The 24,834-nt window shown below is 43.1% G+C and overlaps 2 protein-coding genes across 2 annotated transcripts in view; one reads left to right on the top strand and one right to left on the bottom strand.

Moving 5' to 3' along the window:
* Positions 1-11,361, top strand: part of Smc6 (structural maintenance of chromosomes 6) — a gene marked incomplete in the record, with an annotated part of 96,772 nt that extends 85,411 nt beyond the window's left edge. Inside the window, 3 exon segments of the mRNA XM_013522645.1 lie at positions 5,795-5,947; positions 8,763-8,860; positions 9,742-11,361. Coding sequence (XP_013378099.1) covers positions 5,795-5,947; positions 8,763-8,860; positions 9,742-9,856 — 366 coding nt within the window.
* A 1,758-nt stretch (positions 11,362-13,119) lies between these two features.
* Vsnl1 (visinin-like 1) overlaps positions 13,120-24,834 on the bottom strand; it is a 103,282-nt gene continuing 91,567 nt past the window's right edge. Inside the window, exons 3-4 of the mRNA XM_005400324.2 lie at positions 18,081-18,296; positions 13,120-13,948 (exon numbers count right to left, since the gene is read on the bottom strand). Coding sequence (XP_005400381.1) covers positions 13,751-13,948; positions 18,081-18,296 — 414 coding nt within the window. The 3' untranslated portion in view covers positions 13,120-13,750. The remainder of the gene's footprint in view (positions 13,949-18,080; positions 18,297-24,834) is intronic.

The raw sequence follows: 24,834 nt of genomic DNA, 5'->3' as shown, positions 1-24,834 counted from the left end.
ATACCTATGTCTTCAAGAATTTTGCCTATTTTGTCTTCCAGCAGATTAAGTGTTCTGTTCCAATGTTGAAATCTTTGATCCATTTTAATTTTGGTTTGGTGTGTGATGAGAGGTACGGGTCTAAGTTCAATCTTGGGCATGTGAATAGCCAGTTTTCCCAGCACCATTTATTAAAGAGGCCATCTTTTTTCCAGCAAAGGGATTTGGCCCTTTGTCAAAAATTGTGTAACTGAGTGTGCCTGTAGTTGTTTCTGTATCTTCTGTTCTGTTCCATTGATTCATGTTTTTGCCAATACCATGCTATTTTTTGTAGTATAACTTGAAGTCTGGAGTTGCAATGCCTCCTGTCTTGCTCTTGTTGCCCAGAATTGCTTTTACTATTTGAGGTCTTTTCTGGTTCCATATGAGCTTTAGGATTGCTGTCTTCAGTTCTGTAAGAAATGTTGTAGCAGTTGTGGGAGTATGGCCAGTTTAACTATATTAGTTCTCCCTGTGCAGAAACAGAGCATATCTTTCTATTTTCAGAGCACTATAGTTTTCACTGTAGAGGTCTTTCACTTTCTTTGTTAGGTTAACTCCTAAGTATTTCATTTTTCTTGGTGCTATTGTGAAAGATACTGTTTCCCTAATTTCCTTCTCAGTTTGTTACTGGTATTTAGGAACATTACTGATTTTTGGGTGTTGACTTTATAACCTGCTGCATTACTGAATTTGGTTATTAATTAATTCTAGGAGTCATTCATTAGAGTTGTTAGGGTCTTCTATGTAGAGGATCATGTCATGTGAGTAATGATAATTTAACTTATTTCTTTATCTCTGTCCCTTTCTTTCTTTCTCTTGTCTGATTGCTCCACCTGATGTTTCCAGAACTATGCTGAACAAAAGTAGTGATAGTGACATCCTTGTCTTTTTTCTAATTTAAGGGAGAAAACTTTCAGCTTAACATTATGTTAGTCATAGATGGTTTATCATAGACAGTCTTTATCAGAGTAAAATAAGGACCTTTGTAATGGATGCTGAATTTTATTTTTTAAATTAAAGCTTACTGATACATTTTAGTTATACATAATGATCATATTCATCATAGGAAATTTGTATTGTACATGATGTATTTTATGGTTGCGGAATTTTATCAAATGCATTATCTGCTTCTATTGAGATGATCCTGTTGTTCTTGTCTTTGGGTCTATTTATGTGGTGAATTACAGTTACTGATTTCCATATATTAAACCATCCCTGCATCCCTGGAATGAACCTTACTTGGTTATTGTATATGATTTTGTTGATGATTTGCTGCATTGTTTGCTAGGATCTTATGAAGAAGTTTTATGTCTATGTTCATGAAAGAGATTGGTCTTTAATTCTCTTTTTTGGTTGGGTCTTTTTCTATTTTGGAATCAGGGTAATGCTTGCTTCTAGGAATGACTTTAGAAGTACTGCTTCCCTTTCAATTTCATTAGTTTGAGAGATATTGGCAGTAGATATTCACTAATGTTTTTATAGAATTCAACAGTGAATCCATCAAGAACCCAGGCTTTTCTTAGTTGGTAGTTTTCTTAAATTACTGTTTCAATTTCACTGACTGATACTGGCTTATTTTAAAATGTTTTATTTTCTTGGTTATCTTTGTTTATATGTATTAGGAATGTATCCATTTCTTCTGAGTTTTCCGTTTTACTGGAGTGAAAATTCTCAAAGTAGTTACTGATAATCTTTTGAATCTCCAAAGAATCAGTTTCACCTTTTTCATTTCTAATTGTATGGATTTTAGTCTTTTCTTTCCTTTTTTAAATAAGATTGACTAAGAGTTTGGCTATTTGTTCAGTCTTTCAAAGAACCAACTCTTTGATTCATTGATTCTTTGTATCTTTTTAGCCTAGTTTTATTAATTTTTGCCCTGATCTTTATAATTTCCTTCCTTGTGCTAGCTTTGGATTTAAATTTTTCTTGTTTTTCTGGGACCTTGAAGTGAATCATTAGATCATTCATATGACCATGTTCTGTTTTCCTAATTCACTGCTATAAAACTTCCCTTTTACGACTACATTGATTGTGTCCAACAGATTCTGTTATGTCACATTGGCATTATTGTTTGATTGTAGAAACTGTCTAATCTCTCCTTAATTTCATCTGTGACCTACTAATTGTTTAAGAGGATATTATTTAATTGCTATGTATTTGCATAGTTTCTGTAGTGTCTTCTGTCATTAATTTCTAGTCTCACTGCACTGTGGTCCAATAATAATATATGGAATAATTCCAGTTCTTTTGCTTTTATTTAAGCATGCTGTATGAGCTAATATGTGGTCTAATTTGGAGAAAGTCCTGTGTGCTGCTGAGAAGAATGTGTATTCTATTGTTGGTTGGAATACTCTGTAAATATATATTAGGTCCTCTTGTTCAAAGCTTTAGTTCAGCTCTTGATGTTTTATTGAGTTTTTGCATAGTTGATCTGTCTGTTTATGACAGTGGAGTGTTGAGACCCCCATTAAAATTTTTTCTTCCTTCCTCCCTCCCTCCCTCCCTGCCCTTTTCTCCCTCTCTCTCCCCTCCCTTCCTCTCTCTCACCCCTTCTCCCTCTCTCTCCTCTCTCTCCTCTCTCTCCTTTCCTTTCCTTTCCTTTTTCCTTTTTCCTTTTTCCTTTTTCCTTTTTCCTTTTTCCTTTTTCCTTTTTCCTTTTTCCTTTTTCCTTTCCTTTCCACTTGCCAGGCAGGCTCTGTGCCACCAAGCTATATCCCCAGACTTCCCCCATTAAAATTATCTTGGTGTTTGTATTACTGAGTGTTCAGTTCCTTGTATATTCTGGATATTAAGCTTTCATCAGGTGAATAATTTACAAATATTTTCTCCCATTCTGTAGGTTGTTTCTTATTCTGTTTTTTTTTTTTTTTTTTTTTTATGCAGAAGTTCCTTAGTATCAAATTTCATTAGATCTTTTTGCTTGTGCTTTTGGGGTCTTATCAAAAAACTACTGATACCTTAAAGTGTTTCCTGTATGTTTTCATATACACTTGGGTATGTAAATTAGTATAACCATTATGGAGAACAGTATGAAGGTTCCTCAAAATAAAAGTAAAACTACATATGGTCCAGCAATACCACTTCTGAGTATATGTCCAAAGAAAATGAAATTAACGTACAAAAGCGATACCTGCATCCTGAGGGTTTATTGGGGTCCTAGTCACAATATCCAAGTCATGAACTTAGTCTAGGGTGCCCATCAAAAGACATATACATAAAGAAAGTCTGTTGTGTAAATACAAATACAAGTATAATGAGATAATTTATTTAGTCATAAAAAATGAAATCCAGTTACTTGGAGCAAAAATTGATTGAAACTAGAGGACCTTATATTAAGTAAACCAACTAGAGAAAGGTAAATACAGTACCATTTTCTCTCCCAAGTGGAAGTTCACATAAAATTATGATCAATTTGGGAAGGTTGGGAAGGGAAAGAGGAAAAGGATTAGAAGGTTTGATAATGGGGCCACAACACAGATAACAAAGAATAAGCTCTTGGTGCTTCAGCCAGAGGAAGGACTATAGTTCACAACAGCCTGTTCTGTATTCTGTGATGATCTAGAATTGAAGAGCTTAGAGGGCCCCAGACATAAAGAAATAAGAATTCAGAAATGCTCAATACTCTGACTTAGTCAGTACATGCCATCTGTGTGTTGAAAGATGCTATACTTCATAAATATGTACAATTATTATGTGTTAAAACAAAGGTTTTTATGCTTTTTTATGCAGATTTGTGAAATAGGACAGAAAAACCAGTATCAAGATTGATAATTTAAGCTTTATAAAGTAAAAAATACTTCATCAAAAAATTAGGTTTAAACTGGACATAGTAGCGCACACCTCTACTCCCAGCATTCTACCAGCCTGAAGGAGGCCGATTGGGAGTTCTAACCCAACCTAGGCCACTTGACAACTTCACAAGACCCTGTCTCAAAATATAAACACAAAAAAGGATATTTTAGTGCAGAGGCTCTGGTTCAGTTCCCAGTGTGTGGGAGGCAGGTTGCACTGAAAGAGTGGCAGAGCCTGGGAAAAGATACCTGCCATGCGTATGTATCTCAAAGGACTCAGACCAAGGTTTGTTAAAGAATAATCAGTATTAAGATTAACATTGACAACGTATTTCTAAATTGTAAGAAGGCCTAAACAGGGATCTCTTTAAGGTATTCAAATGTTGGGATAAGCACATGGAATAGTCCTCAGAATTGTCAGTCACCCTAAAAAATACACAAATGTGTGCTTCAATAAGTGACCAGCACACTCCAGATAGGTAACTCGAATGAGCAAGATGGGAAATGCAGTGTTGGTAAGGGTATCAGTAGAACTGGGATGGAAGTATAATTTCCTAGAACTGATTTGAAAGCCTGTCAGCCAGCATCTGTTAAAGCAAATCTACTCTTGAGCAGAAACCCAAGGAAAATGATTGCTTACTTTCTCAGGCATAATGTTCTCAAAAAAGAAACAAGTGTATATTTAAAAAGAGAATTTTTAAACTCTTAAAATGTTAAAAATAAATGCATACTTGAGGGAAAAGTAATTTTTAAGCAGTAAATTGGAAAATATTGGTAGCTGTGTGTCTTCTGTTGATATAAAACTGGTGCTGTTTTTTTGAACCTAGAATTGTCAAAATAAAATTTGTTACTTCATATTATCACCTCAGAAAGTGTACAAAAGAGATTGTTTTTAATTTTATTAGCAGCTTTTTACTGTTCGTGTGGACCCTTATTTAGTAAAAAGGAATTTTTAAAAAATTTTAAAGTGTATTTCAGCCCATTTGTACTTTTATTCTTTGGCCAGCGTAACTCATCAGGTTGGTCCTGTGTCTTTTTCTTTTTTTCCCCGGTACTGAGGATTGAACCCAGGACCTTTGCATTAAGCTACAACCCCAGCCTTCTATTTTTTCTTTTGAGAAAGGGTATTACTAAGTTGATCAACTTGTAATCCTCCTGCCTCAGCCTCCCAGCATGCTGGGATTGCAGGCTTGTGCCACTATGTCTGCCTCAGTATAGACATTCCTCATTTAATGAACAAGATACATTCCTGTGATTAGGTCATTAAATGAATTGGTTGCTAAATGAGGTATGTTACATTATATATACATTACAATATTGAGAACAAAGAAATGTTCAAAGGAAACTCCAGCTTGATGACTTTTGCTTTTATGTGCATACAGTACTGTAATTTATAAAAGCATAAACCTATAGTATTGTACAGGACAATCAACAGAGATTACAGTACTGTATAAACAAGGTGTAAGGTACCTAAAAGAACATTGAGGCTTTATAAACAAGGTATACTGAACTGTTTAAAAAAACACCCTTTGTAAGTCCAAACAGGTAACAAACTTAGAATATGTGTAGTTACTTTTAAATAACCACTAGATGTCAGTACAATTCAAGTAAGGAATATCTCAACTCACTACTTTTAAATGTTTGAGACAGTAGCAGCTTCAGGAGAACTAATTTAAATTCTTAATTTTGATAAATAATGGTTGGTTTGCATTAGTACTTTTATTTTGTAAAGCCTCTGGAATTTTGAATATTAGATGACAGTAAGAAAGCGTTTGGTTTGATTCTCTTGAAGTAAACCAAAGGGCACCACTTTTCCTCTAAAGTGTTTCAGGTGGAATACCTTTCATACCACTTCGTGTTCACCCTCCTTTGTGTTTGCTGTAGCCCCAGTGTAAACACACACTTTTCTACCTGTGTTACACAGAATTTCACCTGAAATTCCCAATTCATTTTCTCCCACTCATTCCCTCATTCTCTTAAAGGTTCAACCTGGAGAGGGAAACAAAGCTGCCTTCAATGACATGCGAGCGTTGTCAGGCGGTGAACGTTCTTTCTCCACGGTGTGCTTCATTCTTTCCCTGTGGTCCATCGCAGAATCACCTTTCAGATGCCTGGATGAGTTTGATGTCTATATGGTATTGTTAAATTTTAAATGCTTGAATTTTTTTGTTTGTTTGAAATGTATTTTGCAAGGAAGCAAAACTTTCTTTTCTTTAGCTTTACCCATAACAGGAAAGATCCTGCTCTGACACTTTATCTGTGGGGTTAGTGGTGGGGAAGACCGTGGAGTTCTGTTTCTACGCTGCTGCCATGCAATACTGCCAGAGACCCCCATGTCCTGACTTTCCAGAGCCTGACAGACCCTCTGTCCTTCAGCCTCTTCCCCAGCTAAGTTTCCTTGATCCAAAAACATATTCAGGATCTTACCCTGTAACAGAATTGCAGCCAGCTCACCACCCTTACTTTAACACATCCAGCAGATGTTGCTCACCCTGCCTTCACACCACACATTTCAGAAGAGCAGTGCAAGAGCATTGGACTCTGCAGCTAAACCTAACCCCGCCACAGGTCACCCACATGTCTTTGGACCAGTATGTGTCCTTTTGGTCTCAGCTTCTTCGTGTAGAAAATGAGACTGCTGGCATCGCTTACCTCACAGAGTACAGCACAGCTCAAGTGAGGCCCTGCATGTGATGCACTTGTGTGGTGCAGCCATGCAGTAAGTCTTCATAAATAGCAGTTCCTCTTCTCACTGCTTCATGTCTCATTCTGCTCCAGCAAATGTTGTTTAATAAGGTCATCAGTGGTTCATGTTTTACTATATTTGTTAGAGTACTTGGCACTGCAGACCTATTCTCCATCCTTAGAATGTGTCGTCTTAGAGGTTTAGAGGTTTCCACACACCACTTCCTGGTTCTGGCTGCTCTTTCTTCTCAGGCTGTCTGGTTGCCTCCCCTAACTCTGAAGCCCTTCAGTGTTTGAGATTTTCTTTGGTGGTTATGCAGTTGTTGCTTTGCCTGGACGCTGTATCCTCCTGCATGTTCCCTGTACATACACCACCCACAGTCCCCACTGCTAATTCTGCATAATGGCACCTGCCATACTGAGGCCTGTCATCATGACACACCCTAGTACACGGCCAGCATCCCAAACTCACACTGCGTGTGTCTTCCTCTCAAAGCCTTTTTCTTAATTTCCCTGCTTTGATTAGTAGCAGACTCTCATTACCAGCCAGATTGCCTAGTTTCAAAACATGTGACTTACCTGTGACTTTTCCTCCTTTTACTTGTACACTAAGCAGGACCTCCATCTGCTTCTCTCTGAGGGTTCTCCCGGCTCTGCCCTCTGCATTCCCATTGCTGCTCTACTGCTTCCCGTCACACTCCACACTTCCTGCTGCCGTGATTCCCTCTTGTCTGCACTCTCAGGCTTCCATCCTGCTGCTCCTTCACTCTGTCCTCATTGATTTGGCAGGCTGTTTCTAAAATAGATCGGGTCAGTGGCTAGTTACTGTACACAGGATGAAAGTTAATTCTTCTTCAGTAAATGAGACCTTTGGTGATGTGGTATCTGCTCTTCTAGCCCTGTCACCTTTGTGACACTTTCTGTGGTCACCATACCCTATCAGGCAGGATAAGGATCTTCTCAGAGATCCTTGGTACCACCTTTGTTAGCTCATTATATTATTTTACATTTCATATTATAAAACATGTAAGGGTGTTGTTTTTCATTCTGTTACAGTCACCTGTTCTCATGTCTGAACCTCCCACCAGACTGTAACCTTCTGGAGGTCATCAGATTGTCCTCATTGTATTCATGTCTCCTGCTGCTGAACCTGTAGTAAACATGCAGCAAATACACGTAAATCAGGATTTGTGCTTGTAGATGCTGTAAAATCCTTCCTTCCCATCAGTCTTTCCCTTTGATGCCGCAGCGAAAGATGGGTTAGAAATTCCTCTGAGGAGTGCCTTCAAAGCTAATTAAAAGTCAAAGAGGATGATTATCTTTTTCATACACTGTTTTGTAGAGGATGCCATTATGTAGTCTTACTACCCATCTTGGATATCAGATTTAATTCTGAACAGTTTCTTTGTCTTTCAGAAAATACATTCAGGATTGGGGTCCTGATTTGACCATACGTGTTGCTGCATAGTTTCAAATAAAACCTGTAAAGATGTGTGCATGCATTGGTCTGCAATTTCAATTTTCAGGAAGTTTTGAAAGGATTAAGGGCCATTTTGATGTTATTTTTCTACTTAACACCAAATGTGAACACAAAATCTGTTCATTTAGTTTCAAAAACTTGCTGTACCTATGCACTGTTGTTTTCCTCTACATTTATGTTGTTTAACTTTTTAAAATTCAAGAAAGTGGCCTATAAATTCAAGTTGGTTTGCACTGTGCAAGCTGTAGAAGATAGTGAGGAAAGGCAGACCTTTTAAAACATTAGCCCTTAATCATTGAATTTGAAGCACTTAATACATTTGAAACCATATACTTCTGTTACTGTCCTGAGTAATTCAGCCATTGTATATTAATTAGATTAATTCTCTGTTCCATTGTTTTGTATCTTTTGATTAGTTATTACTTACATTTGAGGGAAGGGGCCCTAATACAAATATTTTGACTGTAGAAATGACCTGGAGATAAACTTACTCAGTTGTTTTCCCGTCATAGTTTTTGATACTTTCTTTTTGTTTTGGTTTTTTGGTTTTTCTCTGGTACCGGGGAACCGAACTCACGACCTTGCGCTTGCCAGGCAGGTGCTTTGCCGCTGAGCTAAATCCCCAGCCCCTAGTTTTTGATACTTTCTTTCTGCATATGAATTTCTTGATATCATCAGTAGAATAATGGGTGCAAATCCAGGATTTTGTATCACCAGCTGAATGCTGCTTTTATCAAACTGTGATTAACATAACAGCAGTATTAACTTTTGCCTTTGTTCTTCAGGATATGGTTAATAGGAGGATTGCGATGGACATGATACTTAAGATGGCAGATTCCCAGCGTTTTAGACAGTTTATCTTGCTTACCCCACAAAGCATGAGGTAATTTTTCTGTGAATATATATGAAGTATATCAAAGGGGATATCCATTATGACCTTAGTTTTTAAATGCAAAGACATGATGACCAATGAAAAGAAAAAATAATGTCTTTACTGCACCAACAGATTTAGATCTCCTTTTGCTTATGTTACTTCCCTTCTGTAACTTGGGTAAGTTGGCTAGAATACTACTGACTTGTTAATATTTCTATTTTGAATTTGCTCCGTTGTGGTTATCATACCTGATTAATATAATTGTAGTAATTCTGTGTAGGACAATCAATCCAGGATTTTTCTAGTCTTGGCCCTTTTGGTGACTTACAAATCATGGTCTTTTTAAATAAAGAGCTCTATTCTGTTGTCTGTCAGCATTTATTGAGTGCCTACAGTCTGTCAGGCACTGTTACTTACAGTTGACATTCTGTCTCTAAAGTGGTCTGGTGCTTTTGTGGAGATTTCAACTTGTGATTAGGAATATTCAAGTAACTCCTTCTTGGCTAGACAAGGGCAGGAGTTAAAAATAGTTGATATATAAATCTCCCTTATTTTTCCTCCAAACTGAAAATGTATAGGTTTTAGAAGGAAGTTAATGTTTAAAATGAAAGGAAAGTATTTCCTTACTGCAAATTATATTTCTTCTAGAACTCTTAATGTTACATGTATCCCACTGTTAGCAAATGGGAAGCCCTTTGCACTTACATTTTAATGAGGTGGTATTAGTTTTTTGGTTTTGGTTTTAGTTTAATAGTGCTGGGTATTACACCCAGGGCCTTGCACATGCTAAGCAAGTGCTCTACCACTGAGGTATTCCCAAAGTCTGTAGGATTATTTTTAATGGATAAAGTTTTTCTTTGAAATTTTAAAAATTAATTTTGCTTTTTCAGCTCACTTCCTTCCAGTAAATTGATTAGAATTCTTCGGATGTCTGATCCTGAAAGAGGACAAACTACATTGCCTTTCCAGCCGGTGACTCAGGAGGAGGATGATGACCGAAGCTGACCTGTGATTAATGTGGGGAGGGATCTGTAAAAGGAAAGAGTTCTGACTGATTAAGGAAATAAAACAAGACTGGGTTACTGTAAAATAAAAGGAGCCCCTTTTATCTAGCCACAATAAAATGTGTAAATAAGCCTAGAAAACCAAGTACAACTAGCAGTTTAAAATTACTATTGCTTCCTTTGAGAAATATCAGTGTGATAGTGCTGATTTTAAGCCTTTTTGAGTTTGTTTGATTTTGAGGATTTGGGGTTTGGTTTTTGTTTTTTTAACCATCTACTTTTATAGATTCTCTTTTAGAAGTAACGTTTTATACATATGTACATGTACATACCTGTTTTAGTTTGGGTTTATTTCTACAGTATTTTATAAGAAAATAAAAGTTTGAGTACTGGTTTATGTTTAGTTTTGCTTTTCCAGAATATTACATTGTATAACTAAATGATCAAAAGTAGAAGGGAGGGATTTCTCATTATGTAGAGTGGGTTACAAGGGTGTCTTCGAACAAAAACTGGTTTACAGTGGATTTATTGTCTAGTTTTTGTTTATTAATTATGAGGGACTTATACAGGACTATAAATACACTGTGTAGTTCCTGCCTACAGCTAATTTTTAACCCTATGGGGCAACTGTAGATTTGGACTATAACTTTTAATTGTTGTATTTCATCAGATTTAAGATGCTCTCTGTTTAGGGCACACTTTTGAAGTACTGAGGCACCGTCTACTCTGATGCATGTATTCTCAGTCCTTTACATAGAACCACATGGTGATGGAGCTTGTCCAGCCTGCCCTGCGGCACTCTGGTTGGGTTGAAAAGCCCTCGGTTTGGAGTCCAGGGCTCTCAAGTCCAGGCTTTGCTGTGAGGACACAGGGTAGAGGGAACATACTGAGCAGGCCGGGAATGGTAGGCATAGAGCAGTGAGCAGGTAGTCGTGTGAGCCAAAGGCCACCTGGATGGGAGCACAGAGGTCAGCTGTAGACTCAGCCTGCTTTTAGGTGGTGCATACGACGATTAGATATAGTTAATTGTAAAAAAAAAAAAAAAAAGGAATTTATGAATTTTTAAAAGAAAATGTGAATAGGACTACTGTATACTTTGATCTAGGGTTAGTGCAAAACTTTTTTAAACACATTGAATACCAAAAGTATTCCTTATATTACTAGCAATAAATATTAAAATACATGTTTATAAAATTGAAAAGAAAGTATTTCAAAATGTACATTAAGAGCAGGGACATTTATGTAGTTATTGAGAAAAACTAGATTTGCTTTTGGTTGGGGAAAGGGGTCTAAATTGAGATCAGTTGCTAAATGAGAAGACCAGAAATGTGCTTTCTAATGTAAGAATTTATAGAAAGAAGAAAATAGTGCTGAATGTTTTAAGCATTCCCTACTAGCCATACAATGTCTGATTTTTAAGTTACACGTATAACTCATTTGTATCAAAACTATTTCACATCCATGTGCTTTTTTTAAATAAAAACTAGAATTTACTATTTGCATAAATTTTACTAGTAAGCAAACAAAGTTTATTGTCTGAATTTTTGTGATGGGTTTGAATGTCATACTTCTTAACACAAGTGAGAAGTATCTCAAATATTTGAGCATCTCCTGCTGCACTAAACATTATTTACTGCCTTGGAAAAGTTGGTTTCATACATCATAAGAGAAAAATAACTTTGTCTAATGTGCCAAATAGTAATATTAGGTAGAATAAAAGAATAACAAGATTGTTCTTTTAAAACGTGTTAACTTCTAAAAATAAAAAAATTGCCATGTTGAAAAGGTAATGGTGACTAACTTAAGCCTTTTTATGAATAGTAACTCAACCCCTAGAAACAAGAAGGAAATCTTCCTCTTAAACCCTATCTTCTTCATTCTTGGCACTGGAAATGATTAAAATCATTTTCATAATAACAAGTACGATGAGTTTGAATAAGCCAAGAGGTAAATTACTCCACTACTGAAATTATTAATTAGCACTAGTGATTGAGGCATTGCCTTTACATTTATATTTTACTTACAAAGAGAACTAGTGAGTCTGCCAAAGATTTGGTTTTCAATAAGTGTCCCAGGCTTCATGTGATTTGTGGCTTCCCTCCCCTCTGAGGTCTTGCTTCAAACGCTAGCTCCCACCCCACTGCACAGCCACTGCCATGGCCTTGCTGGGGCTTTCTTCATACTTCTTGCAGTTTGACTGTGCGTGTGTGTGTGTGTGTGTGTGTGTGTGTGTGTGTGTGTGTAATGGTTGCCTCCTGCAAACAGGAGAAGGTGTTGGGTGTTAGCTTTGTTAGGAATTACTCAGAGCCAGCCTTTACCAGCTTTCATTCTGAAGACCCTCCTGCCTCGCCCACCTATTCTCTCTCGGTGGGGTGAGTACTGGGAAGTGCTGGGCCTTCCCAGTGTGCCTTCACTTTGGGCTCACTGTGCAGGTGTTTGTACCAGGAGGTAGGACTGTCTTTTCAGGACAGATTTTGGGTTCTTTTGGGTACCCTGGTGTCCAAAGTGATTATAGTAAGTTTTGCTTGGCCACACAGCTTGTTGAATCATGGCATTCTAGTCTCATGTCATTTACTGAGCCTAAAACAAAGGAAGAATATTTTGAAAAGGGTACTCAATAAAAAAGTGCTCCAATGTTTAAAAATTCAGTTCCTCTGCCATACCATGCCATACTGAAACCATTATCAGAGAAAATACAGCTGGACCTTCACGGTACTATATAAAAAAAAAAAAACCAGGTTGCTCCAGGCATGTTTTCAACATGCTATCCTGTTTCTAGAATTTCTGAGGAATCTTAGTGTGCTTTCCTTAAGGTCAAAAGGTTAGAGTTTGCCCTGTTTTTATAAATCAAAACTAGTTTACTTCCGGTTTAGAAAGCAGATGTCTCCTAATAGCTTCTCTTGGAGGATACCCCTCAGCCTGCTCAGTGTGCTGCCCACATCAGTCCTGTGTAGAACACAGTATGTTGTGAGCACCGAGTTCCCCTGAGGTGATTGTCACAAAGAGCATTTTTCAGAATGAACAAGTCTGTTGAAACTATGTGCCATGTTGTCCCTCTGGGGGCTGCATGAAAAGTTGAGAAGTTGCTTTTCTTTTTACTAATTAAAGTTGTTGCTTGCTGGCCCTTGATTGTTTGGACTACCTGTTTCAAATTTAAAATTGTAAAGTAAGAATTTGGGAGGAAAATCAAATGTTACAAATTTATTTGAGACATCTGTTGACACCTTTTTGGAAGCCTTTGAAAACTCAAGCAAAAGCAATACATTTCCATCTTTTTTTACTTTTAATAAATAATATCTGTATGTGGATAGATACACTTAATCATTTAGCAGGATATTTTTATACTGCATTCATCAAAAACAGCTCTTTTCAGATTGATAGGATGCAAATGAGGTAAGAATTAAGGCAAACCCAAAAGGCATGCAAATGTACATTTATATTTACTCATAATATGAGCTTTTGTGTGGATGGACAGAAGCCAGGGGCAGCGGTGTGGGCCTGTCCAATACTACTGTACAGATAGTGACACAGCTAAGGATTAAAAGTTACATCACCGCGGGGCTCAGTGCTGTTGTCATGTAGTCAAGGGGGTACAGCGTTAGCAAAACAGGTACAGAAGTCATGTAACGTTGTCGCACATTTCTGCCAGGCTTTGGAGGAGTGTTTTTCATGAAATGATATTACACATAGCACATTGCGGCAGGTTTTGTATACCATATGATTTTAAAATTCATTAGCAAATGACATTCTCATGCACACAGTGTTTCAAACACAAGAAGCAGGTCCATTGATAGGTAGTCCAAGCAATTTGTGTGTGTGTGTGTGTGTGTGTGTGTGTGTGTGGCAGACGAGTGGATCATTGAGACTTGGTGCAGTTCATACTGTTGGCATCAGCTCATTTCTGAATGTCGCATTGCAGGAGTAATACAATGGAAGGGTCGCTCTTCGCAGCTTCTTTGAACTCATCCAGTGTAATCTGGTCATCTTTGTTCTTATCCATCTTGCTGAAAATCTTGTCCACGCGCTGCTCAGGTGTGAGGCCATCCTCATTCATTTTCATCATGATCACAGTGCCCACCATTTTGTAGATAGCCTTGAGGGAAAGGACATTGTAGATGTATTAACTAGAAACCCAGGAGGGCAGAAAAGAGCTCTTCCTCCCTTCGTCTGGCAAGCCTACTTGCCCTGTGGGTGCAGCCTCTTTCCCCAAAGGAGGTTTATTTCCTGTGCCCTAAGTTCCTATTACAACCTGTACTGCCTTTCTGAGCCACACACACCGCACACTTCCTTACATTAACTTTTCCTTCCTTGTCAGCAAGCACAGCTTAAGCTGGGAATCGTACTTTTCTCACTTTTGTAACTTCAGGGCTTGGCACAATGCCTAGCATATAGGAGGTCTTCAATAATATTGATTGGATTTTTAAATCTACTTCATTGGCTAGAGCTTAGCATTAGGAGAATCAAAGTGTTGGTGGAACATGAAGCTAAAGAGACCAAGCAAAAAGCAGACAGTAAAGTACATGTGATAAGGAATTTAAAATATATTTCAAAGGACTCCTTTAGTTTTCAGTGAGCAAGTGATACAGTCAAAGGTGAGTCTTGTGGCCAATCAGAAGTATTTTGGGTGATTGTTCTGGCTGAGACAGTGGACAGGAAGTTCAGTGGTAAGAGTAAGAATCATGGACTAGGAACAGGTTTAGGGAGGGAAATGATGGGTTCAACTTTAAATACTTCTGAGTTTGTGGTCCAGATGACATTCAACAACACTGGCCTTGGGATGTAGGAAAAAAATGTGATTCCAACTGATAAGGAATTTATAATGTGTTAAACAGTCAAGCCAGGTGTACCATTTAAATTGACCTCCAAAAGATTAGTTCAGGACGAATATGTGGATTAAGGTTGTAAATGGAAGAACAGAGTGAGAAGATTCTAATTCTTTATGTCATATTGAGAATTATTCAATCCATAACTAATTCTCAATATGAACATTTCCTAGGTGAATGTAATCTTTCTTAGAAAAATGCCTTCAAAAGATAGAGGTCTGTCTATACAAATACATGAATGGGAATGGTCATAGCAACATTATTAATGATTATCCCCATGCTTACCCACTGGTAAATAGGTGAAATATGATGTGTCTATACAATGGGATAGTATGCTAGCAACAACAAGGATGAGACTCTGATAAATGCTAGAACTCAGGACGGAGAAGATGACGCAGTTGCGACTGCCAGATTGGAAGGCTGTGCTCTGTCGCATGTCCAGAAAGCCAGGTCCCCAGAAACAAAGTAGAGAAGTGGTTGCCTGAGTCTGGCCTTGCACATGTGTGCCTGAGGAACCTTATCGTAGCCTGAGTTGGTTAAGGGAAAGGCAGACACTGCCTAACACCTGGAGTTTAAAAAGACAAATGGGCCATCCATACATAAGCTGTCCTCACTTGGTCCTTTAAAAAGATGAAATCAAAAGGCCCTGCCTTTGGCAAGGGATATGAGGAGAGCCAGCAACAAGTGCACTATGAATAAAGTCAAGGCAATAAGAAAGGCAATGAGAAATGCAGACATCAGAGATCGAACCTGGGCCTCAGCCAGAAAATCAGAAACGGTCCCACTCCCCATCTTGTATTTGGGCAATCTAGAAAGGGCATTCTCAGTGCAGTCCTGCACTCAACACGGACAGAGCTGGGGGAGGGCATGCTGGCCTCGGGATGAGGGAACAGCACGGCTCCATGAACCATGCATTCCTCTAGGACAGATGCTTTAGGGTGCCTGAGCATGCATCCAGATGTTTGGCATGATCTCCCAAACATGTCCTCACCTGTGACTCCTGGGGAAGAACACCCAAGTGTTCTCCCTCTCACTGCCACTCCTGGACCATCTATCCCGTGCCCAGATGACTTCAAGTCAGACTCTTTCTTCTCCCAGTGACAACGCCCTACTCTCCACACCCGCCTCACTCTGTTCTTGTGGCCTCTTCCCTTCTCTGACGCACTCCACTAAAACTACTCTGGCAAATCCAACTGTAAATGACTGGTAATTTTATTCCTGTCAATGGCATTTGGCATGATTGCTCACTGCTTCCCCCTGAAACATTTTCTGCGTTCCCATCTAGGACTCCTGACCATGTCTTTTTTTATACTCTGATCTTATTTTCTGGAACCCTCTTTTCTACTTGTATCTCACGTGGAGTTATCTTATGTGCCCTTGTTCACTGAAACATATGAATAAATTCTACCACACACAAAGCTGGATCCTACCAACCAAATAGATCTCAGTGAATACCTGAGAGAGTCCACAAGACCCTAGGATGGTCACACAGTGCTGGTAGGAATGCTCTGAAGAAAGTCTATTCCTGACCCATGTGCAGAGTTTGACAATAAGCATGGTGGAAGAGATCACCCTAATCCGTATGACTGCTAGCAAACCCCAACACATGAATAAAGACAATACCACACAGATAACAAAACTTTAGAAGGAAAAAAATGTTGCCCATAACGGTATAAATGTCAGTCCACAAAGCCTCCTGTAAGGAGAGGGAGAGCTGGAAGTGAAGGGAGGAGGTGGGCCTGCTACCTCAGGAGGCTGGCCCTGCCTCACAACCAGGCCTCTGCATGCTCTCATCAACTGTGGCCATGCACATGCCACGTGCAACCACAGTGGAGCAAGACAAAAGCAAATCCACACTGTAATGACACCTAATATAATTTACTCATGCCCCAAAGTACCCTGCTAGTGTGAGTGGCCACCACTTCACCAATGACAGTGATAGCTTGGGCTGCTCTGCTTGCTGCAGAGATGAGGTTGGCTGAGTGCCCAGGGCTAGAAGCCCCCACTTTCTGATGGTACACAATCCACATGAGCCTCTACTTGCCTGGATGCTCTGCAAATCACCTTCCAAAGTGTGGGTACTGTAAGAACTCATACTGTCTTCCTGACCTCTCTGTTTCCTCCCTGCAAGGAGCACTGAAGGCATTTGTGCACTGCAGATGTGTGTGTGGTGTGTGGTGTGTGGTGTGTGGTGTGCCTCATGATGTGGCATTTGAGGGAGGATGGGATTGGTCATGAGCGGAGGGAACAGCAAGTCAAAGAAAATAAACTTGGAAAAACATACTGCATGGGAAGGGCACAGAGCCTGGAGAAGAGAGTGAGATGTAGAGGAAGGATGAAAGACACAGGATAAGGAAGTAGGCCACACTCTTAAGAGTTTTAGTGCTGTGCCCGCTCTCCAACCTGTCTGGAGGGACGTATTTAGTCGAGTGGAGGGAATACAAACAGACAAGCACGATGCTAATTTACTAGCCATGTGGGAAGGGGTGCACGCTGAAGACAGGAAGCAGCAGCAGGAGGAGAGGCAAGTACAGATGGAGACAGGGTGGGTGAGTGGAGGGCCAGGCATCAGTGATGGTGTCACGGGGCAGGTAGGAAGAGGGAGAGCAGCGTGGATCAGAGGGTTTGCCTGCTGTTTTTGCCATCATCCCTAGCTTTTGTCTGGGGCTCTGAACTCCCTAAACCTGCAGGATGGAACACTTGGCTCCTGGATGCAGAAAGTGGCACATTTCTCTTGATAGGCATGTGGCTGGTGCATGAGTAGGCCGGCCTGCCAAGCCACTCAGAGAGAAGTCAGTCATGCGGTCATAGATTGCCTAGTGCCTGCAGGACCCAGCCCAGCTTTGGTTTCCAGGAACCCAGCAGAAAGCAGGATCCTCCTTGAAGAGTGCACATTCTATCATGTATTCTGTTACCCAGATAAGTGGGGCAGCAATCCATGCATGGGGAAAGCCTCATCTAGGCATTTGAGGGCACAGCTGGGTAGGGTGCAGGGAGGAAGGCCTTGCTGAGAGGTGGGGCACAAGGGAGCCCAGGGAGGCCCAAGCTGACCAAGCATGATGGAAAATCCAGCAGGCCAGTGCAACAGAGGGGATGGGGGCCAGGCCTGGAGCTGCAAGCAAGGAACCCCAGGTGCTTGCCGATACAACTGGACAGAGTGATGGGAGCCTAGAGGAGACCCCAGAACCACAGAGTGAGGAAGAGACTACCCAGCCCAGTGGAGCAGAGTTAGACCAGAGGCCCAGAAACCAACCCAGTGAGACCTCTGGTCCCCAAGTCTTCTGTCTGTGGAAGCCCTCGAGGTGAATGGGTGACTGGTTAAAGTGCACGCTGCCACCAACAGGAAGCAAGTGCCAGGACAGGTGGGGACACCAACCCCAGGGGAGCAGGCGGCCTCCTCACCTCAATGATCTCCAGCATCTCCACCCGGGTGATCTTGCCATCACCATCCAGGTCATACATGTTGAAGGCCCAGTTGAGTTTCTGCTCAAAGCTGCCCCTGGAGGTGATGGACAGGGCACAGATGAACTCTCGGAAGTCGATGGTGCCATCGCCATTCTTATCGAAGGTGCGGAAGGCGTGCTGTGCAAACTTGGAGGCATCTCCATAGGGGAAGAACTGTGGGCAGAGCACAGTCAGAGGTGGAGCAGGCAAGGGCTGACAGCATCCCCGTCCCCAGGCCCCCCTCGCACACAGGCTGGGCAGGCCAGGGTGCAGTGCCAACCTGAGTGGCTCTGGGATCCTGGGGCTGGGGGCAGTTTCTGAGTGTCTGGGTGGATGAGGAGCTGTGGCCTTAGGGTCTGTGTCTGGTCTCCGGCCCCTTCCTCTCTGGCTCCAATTCCCTGCTCTGCTGTGAACTAAGCAGCTTTGCTCCCTGACACCCTTCCACCATGATGTTCCCACCTTGCAGTCTGCTGACTATGGACTGAATTCCCTGAACCATAAGCCAAATCCAACCTCTCCTCTACATTGTGTGGTCACCTATTGAAAGCTAATATAGGCACCATATTTACTCTGGGCAAGGCTGGTGACCTGCGGCTTGGGGGGCCACAGTCAGTAAACAAACACCATGCTGGGGCCTCGTGCCTGGTTTGCAACTCATCTGCCTGTCTCCCTGGGGGTAAGACAGAGGCAGGTCGCAGGCCACATGGCGTACAGCACCAACTCCTAGCCCCTCTGGGTGTGGAAGTCCAGGTTTACTACCTCCTGGGGCCAGGAGGTCACCCAGACCTGATTCTTTCTCCCACCTGCTCCCAGCACGACCCACACTGGTCCCCTGCCTAAGTTCTGCTTCTAACTTCTTTTTACAGGGGCTTTTTTCTTACAGAACAGACATTTAAAACACATTAAAAATAGAACATGACTGAGCTTATTTTCCAGAGACATAAAGAGGCGTCATCACAGTGCCAGCAGTCACCAAGGGTGTGTAGGCAGCAGAGTGGACCAAGGAGGAGACGGTGGCAGATACTGTGGGGAGGTCAGACCTTGGGGCCAGTATGCATAGCCTTGGACAAGACCGAGTCCTGGTCCAGGAGCAGGTAGTTTTGGACACTAGTGAGCAGATGGACCTCAAAGCCACCGAAACAAAAACAGAAACAAATCACGTGCTGCTCAAAGCAGATCAGGTGTGCATGCATTTCAGGGGAGTGAGTCAAGCACTTGCGAGGCCTCCAGCAGACTGCAGCTGCTCCCTGGCGTCTGGTTCTTTCCAGAGTCTTGCTGCTGGCCAAAGGCACAGGCTGCCTGCTTCTGCTTGGTGCCATCTGTGTGCCCGTGCTGGGCTGTCTCCCTTCAGGCCATCAGTGTCTTTCACCCTAAACATCCTGCGCTGGCCCTGCTGCCATCTCTCACACCCCCAGAAGCACAGTGGAAGGAAACTTCCCCCCAGAAGTAAAATGCATCCTTTCACATGAAGACTGAGGCATCAGGCTGGGAGCAGGGAGCCTTTCAGGCTAGGGGCGGGGGCAGGGAGAGGGCACTCTATGTCACTGCTGGACACTGAGGTCTGGTCCAGGTCCTAGAACTGGGCAGTGGATCACCCTGACATCTAGTGGCTCAAAACAGCAGCCATCATTTTATTATCTCAGAAAATAAACATCAGAGAACCAGGTCTCTTCTCATCACACAGGGCATCCTTCTGCAGGCTGTCCACGGCAGTTTCCTACCCCGGTGCATCCATCTCCATTGACCTGGCTGCCGGTTCTCAGGACTCCTCACACAGCACAGGGCTCTCCTCACATGGTGGGGACACAGAGATCAGCACCTCACAGCCCTGTGTTCCAGGACATGCAGTCAGCCTGGGAACTGAACTGGATACCTGCTGTGGTCTCGTTACTGGGAAGAGAGAGCGCACAGGAGGTGGCAAAGCCATACTAAAGCTCAGAAAGCAAGGGTGCAGGGCGGTCAGGGAGGGACTCAGGAAGGAGAAGCTTCCTTCCTCTTGAGCTGCCCTGCAGAATCCCACTGGGCCCCCAGAGCTACCCAGAGGCTTGGACCCAAGGACAAGCTGTAGGTGCGAGTGTGGCATTGAGCAATTTGCACTTGAAAAATTTAATTAGGCAGGTTTGCTCTTTCTGAGCCTTGTGGATGAGGGTCCTTGTCCTTTCTAGGTAGGTGCTCTTTGTGATATGCCCATCAGCCACATGGGCAGGGCTCCAGGAAGAGCTGGAACCTGAGATCTGATGCCAGAGTGGTGCAGAGCAAATGCCCGCTGCCACCATTCTGTCCATCAGCCTTTCTGTACGTAGGACGTGAGGCTGGGGCATTTTCCTTCCTTCCTGCAGGTTTCTGGCAATGTGGTGTGTCCACTTTCTTCTCACAGCATGCTTTTAAGTTAAGGGATATGTCACAGCTTCATCTAAAAATAGCTGGGCACCTTAAGTCAGTGTATAAAAAATTAATTTCGGCTTGAAAATCCTTGAGAGAAAAATCAATCACAAATTTTGAGCTATAAAAGTTGCATGCACCTTGCAGATCTGTTTACTGACTTCCGCAGCACACTTGTTCACCTGGAGGGGCCTTGCCCTGAAAACCTGCCCTGTTGCCTCCTTAATATTTTAAATCAGCCAATGCTCCCTCTCTGGAGGAAGCAGCCCAAATCTGGACAGATTAGCATGGAAAAATGAAGCCGTGTCACCTTCAGCCTCTAGGAAGAAATCAGGACCTTGAACTCTATTCATTTCTCTCAGAAGACAACAGGGCCTAAAAGCACAAGTATTTTTCATAAATTGTTGGTGAAAATTTGTTTTGTTTTTAAAATTCAATATATTTTTCTCCGACTCCTGTGTTAAATGCTGATATGAAAGTAATGTTTGGTGGCAGTGACAGCTATAAATATTTTAATATACTGGACAGCGAGAATGTTCAGGTTGAACAGTTGCGTCTACCCGTGCATATAAAATATGCGTTCTCTCCTTTAATCCTATGAGATATGACATGGTAAACTGGGTCCTGTGAGCAATCAGACTTCTGACTGTCTGAGGCGGAGGAGGATGTGAATGCAGATCTGTTTAATCATTTCTGCTACACCTTAACCAAGTGTTCACTAAGGAAACAAACCCACATCCATATTCGGTGAAGCACAATTCTTGGCCTCTACTGCCTCAAAACTGGCAATTCTCTTCCGCATTTATCCACCTTCTGACAGCAAAGGACCCCCAGGTCACCCGTGTGTCCTGTGACAGCTGGCATGGCAGCAAGCCCACACGGAGGTCGGTGGCTCCAGGCTGGAAAGTGAGCCTGCAATGGGACTGGCAGAAGAGGGTCCTTGGGCCCTGGCCACTCCTCTCCAAGGGTCCTGTGTCCAGTCCCTGCAGGGCCGGAGGTGTTTAAGACGCCCTCACAAAGCCCACTCTGTTCTCTGTTCTCTGTTCTTCTTGAATGCCTTGGGCCCACAAGCACAGTGCAGCCCCTCCCCAAGGGCAGGGGCTTCCGTGTGGGCTCCCCCCACAGCCGTGTGATAACCTCCTGCATGTGGACATTGCTGCATGTCCACACGCATTCACACGCACACTGTGCAAGTGAGGCTCACACAGCTGGGCTAGCTCTGTGGGTCCTCTTCAGATGCACCTCAGCTGAGCTTCTCCAGGTGGGGTCTTGCTGGAGGCCATCGAGTGGGGTTAAGTACCTAGCCTAAGGGCAACCACTGAGGATTCACAGTATTGCTGCCTGTCCACTGCAGTTTCCCTGTCTTGCACACCAGGCCCGGTACTTTCTCTGCTCCTTGAGCTCCCTGGGCCTTGCTGTACCTCATGGGCTTCTGGAGGGGCCTGTGGCTCTCACACTAGGGAGTCTGCTCTCTGCTTTTAGGTCTCTGAGCTTGCTCACCTCCTGGGGAAGCTGCAGGAGCCAGGAGCTCTTCAGATGGTCCCACATGCCCCCTTGCCCGGAGCTGAGGCCCTCTGGTGTGGAGCGGCCGCTGTGCAGCCCGGGAAGCAGACAGGGTCTCAGTGTGCTGTGCTGTGTGCTTTGCAGGCTGACTGAAGACTGGATGTTAGTGTCCAGCTCTTGGTGTCTGCGAGCCCTGCCCCGGGAAGGACCCACACCTTGGTAGCCTTGCTGGCTCTCGGCCCCTTGCCTCCGCTCTGAGGCCTCTGCCTGACTGCTGCTGTTATCAGAAATGTTTGTTTTTCTGCCCTCTGCCCAGTTAACCTATTCATTCTCATGACTGTAGCTCAGTCATCGTTTTCTCAAAAAAATCCTTTTGGGGGAGCTGAGATCGGACATGTTCGTTACACACCAGGTCCCCTCTCGACAGGCGACTCTGCTCTCTGACCTGGGGGCTGCGGGCTTTGGGGAGTGGAAGTGGGGGTCAGCAGCTTGACTTTGCCACAACACATTCATCCCTTGGGCTAGGACAGGAAGCAGTAGGTGCTCAGGAAATATCTGATGCAGATGTGACTCAGCACAACAGGTCTTTTTCCTGCCAGCAGGGCGGTGGTAAGCGGCCAGCAGGATGGGGAGACATGCTCTGAGACTGCCCTAAGCAAACCATGCTAACTAAAGAAGGCATTTGCACACCACTACTTTAGCTCATGATTCATGGTCGTGAGTCACAAGAGCACACATGCAACTGGGCCTGTGGATGGGGGAGGAGAGCAACAGCTCCTCTTAATTAGAAGTGGGAGCCCCAAAACGGCTTCGCCGCACATCCATTCAGCAGATGCTGGCAGAAGCCCGGCTCAGCCAGGCTCCACCCTGAGCTCAGGTGAGGGGTGGAGAAGCAGGGAGGACCCAAAGGAAAGGACCCAGGCCCCACCCTGTGCGGATGCAGAGAGCGGAGGCCCAGCCTGAGCTCTGTCCACGGTGGCTCTCGTGAAGAGCTGCAGGACTCCTTCAGCCCAGCCCTGCCCGGACTGTCCCCCGATCCTGTGCCACTTCTCAGACTACTCCTTCTTGTGCCCTGTACGTAACAACTCTCGCTTCTGTGATTGCTGCTCTTCAGCACTGCAGTATTATTACTGCAAGGCCGCAAGCATCAGCCCTGGTTCTCCATTACACCTCCTGTTTCACAGGAAAATGAGACTTGAAGTGCATTCTAGAGAACTTGCAGGGAAGCGGTTCTCATCTGTATCCTGGATGGGGTGTCTTGGCGTGCACATATTTTGATACCACCCCCAGTAAGTCATGAACCCAGAGCTCACTGGCTTTTTAAAAAGTAACAGGACCAAGGAAGCAGACATTCAGACCCTTCAGTCATCTCTAGCTTCCCTTCACTTGAGAGTTCTCAGCTCGGGAAGGCCCCGATCATCTGCATAAGGGCAGTGTTGGGCTTTGCTCACTACTGTACCTCACTCTGCGAGAGCTGGCTTCCTCTGGGTGCTTCATAGAAGCTCACTGTACTAACATGGATGAGAAGTGCTCAGCCGGTAACAGGGCGTCTGGACAACACTAAGGTGAAGCCGTTATAGGACTTCACTTTCCTGGAGCTTCAAAATTCCATTTAGCTGTAATGTTTTAGTTTTTTCTGACTCTGGAAGTAAAATTTTTTTTAAAGGAGAAGTAGGAAAATAATGAATTTGACAAATGGATGGTAGCTTGCTTTCGGATCTGTCACATTTCAAACTCCTATTGCTGCCCTGTGTTGTGCTCTAGGCCTCCAGTTGGAGTTGTGGAGGTATTGTTATGGGCTCTAGGTCTTCAGCTGGACTCATGCAGGACATTACTGTGGGATCCAGGCCCTCAGCTGGATTCTTTGGTCTTTAGTGTGGACAGATTTCCTGCATTCTTTTTGGATATGACTCTTTGGGTGACTTTTATAAAATAATCTTACAATTAAGTGTCCTGTATTGTACTGTTTCCTCTTATAAACCCCTGACTACAACAAGTACCAACTTGTTCCCATTTGTTACCCAAGCAGGAGATCAAGAGTAAATCACACTTTTGAAACTGTCACAAGTTTCCATGTAGAGCCAATCCACTAGATTGGAGAGAAGACAGTTTCATTAATTTAGTGGTAAGTGACTTGGAAACTAGGCCAGGGTGAAGGTCTTTGCGGGTTCCAGTGAGGTGCAGCTGCTGTGGGGAAAGCCGCAGGGTCCCTGTACTTGAGTCTTCTCTAACTGCTTCTCTCAAGTGGATGCACTGTAGATTTCACTACTGGTTCTGAAACTTTTTAAAATGTCCCTGTCCCTCCAGAATAAGCTCATTTCACAGTATCCTGCTCACGGAGACGAGAAGGTTTGGCCTGGCTGGTCTCAGGTAGACTCGTGCTAGAATGGCCCAGGCCACTGGGTCTGGGGTCCTGGGGAGACAGAGCTGTTACAACAGGGCTGCTGACAGCTGCTGATGTGCTGGGTAGAGTTGAATATGTGTGGGAAATGAATGTACTCGGCCACACCAAGGAAGGTACTCCACTTCCTGAGGGTAGCAGGCCTCCATCAGTTTTGTTTTGTTTTTTTCCAGTACCGCTAATTGAACTCACGACCTCACTCTTGCCAGGCAGGTGCTGTGCCGCTGAGCCTAATTCCCAGCCCCACCATCAGTTTTAACATCTTCCCACAGCTATTATTGCCTGCCTTTAGCTTTGGTGCAAATTATACAAACCCCACGCAGTCTCATCTCTGCCGCCAGAAGTGTGTCACGAGGTCTGGCTACCCACATATCAAACAAATCTTATCATATAGAGATGTCAGATTGCCATGCCATGGCGGAGGGC

Source organism: Chinchilla lanigera, unplaced genomic scaffold (genome assembly GCF_000276665.1).
Source record: "Chinchilla lanigera isolate Chin_1 unplaced genomic scaffold, ChiLan1.0 scaffold00068, whole genome shotgun sequence".
NCBI classification, from domain to species: Eukaryota; Metazoa; Chordata; class Mammalia; order Rodentia; family Chinchillidae; genus Chinchilla; species Chinchilla lanigera.
Note: the sequence above shows the minus strand (reverse complement) of the source record. Positions and strands in the feature narration are given on the sequence as shown.